Consider the following 7,014-nt stretch of genomic DNA (forward strand, 5'->3'; position numbering starts at 1 on the left):
CCCCCCCCCCCCCCCCCCCCCCCCCCCCCCCCCCCCCCCCGACTCTCTTTGCAACCTCTTTGCTTGCTCATTGCGTGGTTTGCACCATCCTCCCAGGTCACTTCTATTGCTCACTTCACTTCCCTGACACCCTTAGCATGGAGCTGCCCCTGTGTGAGCCACCAGTGCTGCTCCCAAACAAGCCTTCCATGCTACCTGATGGGGTAAGTGGCCATGAATAGGGTCAAATAGCGGGAGGGAATGTTTGGGTATAGCCTCACACTCATCACTCCTCCGCTACCCCTGCGGGTCTAGGATGCTGTCACTGACCATGTGCTCTCAGATGCTGGGAGCCCCTGTGCATCCCCTGAGCAGGAGGAGTCCGGACCCCCACCCACTTCCCCACAGCCACCTGGGGAGCTCAAGGTAGAGGAGGGTGTGGGCACTGGTGAAATGAAGGATAGTACGGGCACTGGTGAGATAGTGGAGCAGGAGCTGCTGCCTTTGGGGATGGAGGATACAATGGAGGAGGATGAGAAGAGCGAAGGTCCCAGCACAGAGCCTCAGAAGGCAGTGGAGGATTCCGAAGAGAGTGGTGGCAGGAGGAAGATAATCCTCTCAGACCTGGAGAAGCTCCATCTCTCCTCCCTGAGCCTCATGGGTGACACAGAGGCTGAGCCTCCCCCCAAGCCAGCACGGCTGCGGCTGCAGGCACCACTTGAGGCCATGCTAGGAGTGCAGGCACAGGTGGCCTGGGAGGAGGAGGAGAAGGAGGAAGAAGCAGCAGCCATGGAGGAAGGTGGGTGGCTGCTGAGCTGGGCTGAGGGTCCCTCTTGGGCCCCATTGTGCCTCAACTGTTCTGTGCTTTGGGGGAACACAGATCTGGAAGAAAGCAACAGTGAGGAAGAGGAGGAGGAAGAAGGCTCAGACCTGGGCATCGTGGGAGAGTTGGTATGTTCAGGCAGCAGCAAACCCACTGGTCCCACACTGTCCCACACCAAGGCATCAGGTGTGGCTCTAATGGCCTCACCCTCCCCATGTGCCTGCATAGAACCTGATAGTGGAGGGCACAGAGAAGTACCCCGTCTGGAAACGCACACTGGACCGCCGTGCACGGGAAGCACAGATGAAGCGGTTCTGCAAAGCCCAGGTAGGGAGCCCTGCTGTGGAGGCCAGTTCCCATCCCTGTCCTTACCTCATGCACTGGGATGCACTGGCCACCTGCTACCCCTCCACACCCCACAGGCCATCCAGCGACGGCTGGAGGAGATCGAGGTGACATTCCGAGAGCTGGAGCAGCAGGGTATCAAGCTGGAGAAGTTCCTTCGGGAGGACAGTGGTGAGGATTTGGTATGTGGGGCTTCTCAGTGCCCAAGGAAGAGACTGACATCACTCACCCTGCCCTGCCTCACAGACAGCCCAGCTGACCAGAAGACGCAGTGGATGAACCAGTTGCTGTACCTGGTGCAGAAGAAGAACAGCCTGATGTTGGAGGAGTCGGACCTCATGATCACGTAGATCTGGGGATTAGGCTGCATGGGCTCCTCCCCGCAGGTCCCTGGCCCCATGCTCACTTCTCTCCATTTCTGCCCCGCAGGGTGCAGGAGCTGAAGCTGGAGGAGCAGCAGTGGCAGCTGGACCGGGAGCTGCGTTGGTACATAGAGAAAGAAGGTAAGCGTCTGTGCATACTGGGGGCAGCGGCTGTGTGTGGTGGGGACCCCCAGCCATGCTGCGGCCCCTGCTACTCCCACAGAAGCCCTGAAGACCCCTGAGGATCATGCAGCTGAGCAACAGATCCTGGCTCAGCTGCTGAAGGTGGTGGACAAGCGCAACGCACTCATCCACATGCAGGAGGAGAAGCGGCTCAGTGAGCTACATCCCTGAAGGATTCTCATGGCGGGAGAGGTTCTAGCAGTGCCCCTCCCTAGGCTAAGCATCACCCCAAGCTGCTTTGCAGGCAGCTGCCATGGTGAAGCTGGCTCCCCACTTGCTATGGAGGGGGTGACAGCAAGGAACATCCCCGTTCGGCAGCACAGAAGAAGTGCCTCTCACATCCAGCTTAATTTTGCCTTGGCCTTGTGCTTGCTTGAAAATGAGATTTGCAGGGCACATGAAATACATGGGCTGCATGGCTCTGCCCAGTATTTGCCAGAGGAGGAAAAATCCCCATAGGGGAACTGGAGTCTCTCTCGCTGCAAGAGATCCCACAGCTGTGTCCCCTTCCAGGCACATGCTGCCACAAGGCAGAACTGGCGGCATCGAAAGCTTTTGGTCCTGCAAAACCCCTCGTGCTCAAGCTGCTCCACTGCCTTCCTCAGGACAGCGCTTCAGTCCCAGTGTGTGACAGCTCCATGCCCACCAGACCCCAAGGGCCCATGGCCACCATGGGCAGGTGGCAGCTTCATGCCAGATGTGGTGGGGCAGCAGCAGGAGCAGCGCCTGGAAGCCACTCTGGGACATCCATCCCAATCAAGAACATCCATCCCAGCTGGGGACACCCATCCTAATCAAGGACATCCATACCAGATGGGAACATCCACCCCAACCCCTGACATCTGGCTCTGCAAATGGGGCCACCAATGGCCAGACTAGACTGAGCCCATAGCCCTGTATCACCACTTTTGGGTGCCAACTCCATACTGTCCCCATCCACCACAGGATACAAGGATCAGAAACTCTTGTGCAATGTGATGTGGGATGACGATGTTTCCCCAGCAGCTCTCCTAGTGGATTTTGCCCAGAGCTGGCGCTATCTGTGACACAGAACAAAGGGCACATCCTCCTTGGCCCTTTTGGGCTTCTCCAATTTCAGTGCCTTTGCATGGACCTTTAAAGGGTTTCCATTTGCTGCAGAGCTGTTCTCCACAGTGATGTGGTGCTTACAGTATGGGAGTTCTGGGTGTGGGATGCTCTGCACCTCCCACTCTGCTGCAATCCCTGCCTTGGAATAAAAACTCCTTGACATGGCACAAAGGGTTAAAACACCTCTTTTATTTTCTTCAGCTAAAAAAGGGGTCAGGATGGGGCCGGGTCAGTGGCAGGGGAGAGGCTGTTCCTGCAGCCCCCGCATCGCCATCTCCATCTGCTCCTTGGTGCCCTGCAGCATCTTCACCTCGATGCTGTGGAAGAGGTGGAGGCCAGCAGCAAGGAGGAAGGTAGCAAGGGCAAGGAAGGCCAGCAGGGAGAAGGAAAGAATAGGGAAGGGCTTCCCAGCCGCCAGCCCTCCCAGCACACCCAGCACTCCCACCGCCTGTAGCAGCAGCAGCAGCATGGCCAGCACTGCCATCCTGCCCGAGGAATAACGCTGCCGCCGTGCTGTCAGCAGCCCCATGCACACCTCCGTCCGTGCCTCACTCAGCACCTCCACCAATGCTGGCACTGTGGGAACAGGGGCTTGGGGGTGACACCCATCCACACCCATTTGGTCCCCATCCAGCATATTTCTGTCAGCTCCCTTCTAAGGGGTGCCCCATAATATCCTCCCCATTTCAAAGCCAGTGGTCAGCAGTATCCCCAGTGCATGCAGGACCCCACTGGCTTCCTCAGACTGGTTCCTCAAGGGAACCTCACTGGTGTCCCCAAATCTTACTGGCTGTGCCAATGGTGACACCCGCTGTCTGTCCCCTCCTTTGGATGCACAGCACTGCCATCACAGCCTCATGGTCTGAGTAAGGGATGTCCATTCCTGGGACTGTTCCCATGGTGGTTCTCAGCTCTTCACACTTCACTGTGAAGCTGGAAATAGCCTGGGAGATGGGGCAGTGGGGTCACTGGCTGTCCTCTGCCTCATGTGCAGCATGGAGGGACCCTGTCACCTTGTAGAGGATGTAGTCGATGCGGATGCCCAATGGGAAGGGCTGTAGCTCCGACTTGACAGCGAAGCAATTATTTGGAATGAGAGTGCAGCCATCCTCACAGCCCTGGGAACAAGAGCCCTGTGCCATACACTGGGCAAGGATGGGCACACGGCCAGGGGGTGTGCTTGCTGAGCCACCACTCACCTCAAAGTGCTTGGCCTCGGTGAAGGCATCCTGCAGTCCCGTCCAGCCACGCAGAAGCCGGATGCCCACGTCTCCAGGGTGCATGTTGAGGTCTCCCCCCAGCAGCACTACATCAGCTGCCTTCGCCGTGTGGCTGCAGGGACAGGACTGACTCAGCCCTCTGGTTCAGCCCTGGGGGAGGGGGCACCCCGTGGTGCACCCCTCCCATAGTCCTGGCTGCAAGCTGTGAGCACTCACCAAATGAACTGTGCCAGTTCCCAGGCTTGCACCACGCGGTGGGGCAGGTAGGCGTCCTTCTCCCGGCTGTACTCAGCATGCAGCTGGAAAAGCAGGGGACAAAGCAGCCATGATTTCCTCCCTGCAGCACCTATCGCGCTCCACAGCTCCTTGCAATGCTTTGGTCCCATGGCTCTGCCTTCATTCTACTGACAGCTTGGGACCTTCACTCCACTGTGCTGCCCAGCTGGGGTCACTGTCCCCCCACACTATGCAGTATTGAATCACTGCATTTTAGCAGTGTCCCCAGAGAGGGGACAGCAAAGGAGGGGTGCAGCCACCTGTCTCCCTCAGGTACTCACATGGGTGACATAGATGTTGAAGGTGATCTCGGCAATCCTGACAACGACGAGGCCCACAGACTTGCCGCAGAACCAGTCTCCATGGTGCAGCTGCCAAAGGGGAAGGGGGAAGGCAGAGCCTTGCACAGCTCAGCAGCACCCTGTGGATGCCATGTGCCCTACCCACCCCACTCACCATATAGGGGTATCCATTGAGCGAGTACTGGTAGAGCAGTGTGTCCAGGATGGGGAACTTGGAGAAGACGCAGAGGCCGCTGCCGATGACACCACTGTAGGGGGGCACAGTGAACAACCACCTCCCTCCCTCTAGGGAATATCCCAGCCCTTCTCACCTTCGGAAATAATGGGAGAAGGGGCAGCAAACACCCAGCTTTGCCTTCAGGTCACTGTAGTCACGCTCACTCCATATCTGCAGGACAATGCGATAGGCTGAGACTGGGTGTGCTCAGCATGTGGGCTGGGACTGGCACGATCAGTTCATGAGTGAGCTCACCTCCTGCAGCAGGACAAGGTCGAAGCCCTCCTGGCACAGCCGGTCTCCAATGAGGTGGATGCGCTCCTGCCGCCGCTTGCTCAGGTAACGGATGGCCCTAAGCCATGGAGAGGAGCTGAGGATAAGGGCTCATGGGGACACAAATTGGGGAAGAGGGTATGGGGCAGGTTGCAACTCAGGTGGGGGGAGATGGGATGATAGGGTCGTGGGGCAATAGGGATGTGCAGGGGAGGCTCTTTGAGGATGGCTTTTCCCACCTCCAAGGTGAAGCAGCGCATCCCCATTTGGGGGGCACATGGAGGGCTCTTTCCACACGGGAGAATGGGGAGCACAGGGGAACAGACAAGGAGTAGGACAAAGCCCAGCTGAGTGCCCTGCCCTCTGGGCTGTGAAAATAGTATGATCCAACAGCCAAGCAGGCATGAAGGTGGTGCTCCTAGGGCAGATGTCTTCATACTCACAGCCTCACCAGGCTCAGCACTTACCAGCAGTTGAGGTCAAAGACACGGAGCCGCAGTGCAGGGTCCTTCTCCATTGCCCAGCAGCAGCACACTGGAGGGTCCTGCAGCAAGCAGCTTTGGGGTGACAGAGCCACACAGAGGGCACAATGCTCAGCCTGCCACCTGCTCTCCCTCCCTCTCCCCCTGAACCTCAAATTGCCCCAAAATAGGGAGCCAACTGCCCAAACCTGCTCTGTGCTGATGGGGACAGGGAGGGCGCTGAAAGGGGTGGGGGCAGGGATGGGGCACCTCCCTATACTGAGTTGTGCTCACTGGATAGACTTTAACCACAGTGCTACAGCACGGCCCCAAGCATGAGAACAGTTATGGAGAGCTATGGGGAACGGACCCTGACCCGAGCCAAACTCCACCGTCCCACTGCGCGTCACACAAAGGAGTTTTAAAAACTGGAAAAAGAAAAAATAAAAGAGCCATGTGCACGTTCCCCGCCGCCGCGCTGGGCGCCTGAACCGGCCCAGAGCTCCCATTCGAGCTCTCACCGAACTCTCAGCCCGGGCCGATGCCACTCGGCGGGCGGCGAAATCGGGACGAGGAGCAACAGGTGGGAGCGGAGCAGAGCGCGGTGCCGGAGCGCGGCGCAAAATCATGAGCGCACCTGGTGCGTGTGTGCCGGTCCAGCTGCGGTCCGATTGCGGTGCCGTGCCGGTTGAGGTCGGGTTGCAGTGTCGTGCCGGGGGACTACAAGTCCCGGCAGTCAGCAGTGCGGAACGGGAAGGGGAAGGCAGCAGGGAGCGGCCCCGGGAGGGCGGCGCGTAGCGACTAGGGGGAGGGCGGCAGTGCGTGGAGTCAGTGGAGTCGCGGAGTCCCCCGGCGGTGCGTGGTGCGCCGCTGCAGACTGCCTTCGGGTGGTGCTGCCCCGCTGCTCCCTGCAGCCCGCTACTCTTTTTGTTCCAGCGTGCAAGCTGAGCTGGGTGAAGTAGAAATAAGTATCTCGGGTGCCGTCATGCCACGCTGGACAGTTTGGCTTACAGAAAGAGGAAATATGGCCAGTGTTAGAACACGGCCTCTGTGTCGCCTTGCGATGGGAGAAGATCGGGTGTTAAGTAGCCACGGGAGTGAAAGCAAAGCTGTAAGGAGCGATTGTTATTGACAGCACACACTCAGACCTCCAATGCCTGATGCTGGCACAAGCAGTCTGCAATCCCCTAAATATGGGTCAGTGAACCCAGCAATGCTGCAGGGCTTCTCCCTCCAGCCTGGGAGACAGGGCAGGGAGAGAGTGGGAACAGGGCAAGGCCAACCCTGTGAACCCATTACCAACCTAGGCAACACTACAAACCCGTTATCAACCCTGTAAACCCATACAATTCTACAAACCTATCACCACTCATTCAACCCTACAAAACACAGTAACCCACTGCAGGATGCATTCCAGCGCTGGGTTAATTGCAGAAGTGTAACCCAACCATAGCTGGCCCCATAGACCCCACTGTCACAACAAA

The 7,014-nt window shown here is 58.3% G+C and overlaps 2 protein-coding genes across 8 annotated transcripts in view; one reads left to right on the forward strand and one right to left on the reverse strand.

The window, feature by feature from the left end:
- Nucleotides 1-2,952, forward strand: part of MICAL1 (microtubule associated monooxygenase, calponin and LIM domain containing 1) — an 11,466-nt gene extending 8,514 nt beyond the window's left edge. For 5 of the 6 annotated variants that reach the window (XM_042837371.1, XM_042837369.1, XM_042837367.1 and 2 more), the window contains 8 exons: nucleotides 97-203; nucleotides 295-778; nucleotides 860-930; nucleotides 1,031-1,129; nucleotides 1,225-1,318; nucleotides 1,394-1,493; nucleotides 1,577-1,650; nucleotides 2,206-2,952. In XM_042837371.1, the coding sequence (XP_042693305.1) occupies nucleotides 97-203; nucleotides 295-778; nucleotides 860-930; nucleotides 1,031-1,129; nucleotides 1,225-1,318; nucleotides 1,394-1,493; nucleotides 1,577-1,650; nucleotides 2,206-2,486 (1,310 nt within the window). In that variant the 3' untranslated portion in view covers nucleotides 2,487-2,952. Of the gene's footprint in view, nucleotides 1-96; nucleotides 204-294; nucleotides 779-859; nucleotides 931-1,030; nucleotides 1,130-1,224; nucleotides 1,319-1,393; nucleotides 1,494-1,576; nucleotides 1,651-1,732 lie in introns of all 6 variants that reach the window. The other variant, XM_042837368.1, reaches the window with a different exon arrangement.
- Nucleotides 2,951-6,274, reverse strand: SMPD2 (sphingomyelin phosphodiesterase 2). 2 transcript variants are annotated; one of them, XM_042837379.1, is made up of 11 exons: nucleotides 6,168-6,274; nucleotides 5,537-5,613; nucleotides 5,052-5,148; nucleotides 4,891-4,967; nucleotides 4,734-4,827; nucleotides 4,559-4,648; nucleotides 4,218-4,300; nucleotides 3,981-4,113; nucleotides 3,795-3,899; nucleotides 3,569-3,725; nucleotides 2,951-3,357 (listed from the first exon to the last, which is right to left on the reverse strand). In XM_042837379.1, the coding sequence occupies exons 2-11, from the start codon at nucleotides 5,584-5,586 to the stop codon at nucleotides 3,011-3,013; spliced, it is 1,233 nt and encodes a 410-aa protein (XP_042693313.1). In that variant the 5' UTR covers nucleotides 5,587-5,613; nucleotides 6,168-6,274; the 3' UTR covers nucleotides 2,951-3,010. The 2 variants fall into 2 exon arrangements, with proteins under 2 accessions (XP_042693313.1, XP_042693314.1); XM_042837380.1 differs by having other exon boundaries at nucleotides 5,537-5,626; nucleotides 6,168-6,272.
- Nucleotides 6,275-7,014: the final 740 nt, after the last annotated feature.

This window comes from Centrocercus urophasianus, unplaced genomic scaffold, assembly GCF_019232065.1.
Source record: "Centrocercus urophasianus isolate 14NV4802_14NV808 unplaced genomic scaffold, USGS_Curo_1.0 seq_70, whole genome shotgun sequence".
Classification (NCBI taxonomy): domain Eukaryota; kingdom Metazoa; phylum Chordata; class Aves; order Galliformes; family Phasianidae; genus Centrocercus; species Centrocercus urophasianus.

What these genes read in the sequence shown, in the direction of transcription:
- SMPD2 (XM_042837379.1), bottom strand. Translation starts at nt 5,586, where the DNA reads ATGGAGAAGGACCCTGCACTGCGGCTCCGTGTCTTTGACCTCAACTGC. An exon ending in GAACTGGCACAGTTCATTTG is followed by an intron (nt 4,114 to 4,217) that starts GTGAGTGCTCAC and finishes CTGTCCCTGCAG; the next exon opens with CCACACGGCGAAGGCAGCTG. An exon ending in TGTCACCATTGGCACAGCCA is followed by an intron (nt 3,358 to 3,568) that starts GTAAGATTTGGG and finishes CTGTTCCCACAG; the next exon opens with TGCCAGCATTGGTGGAGGTG.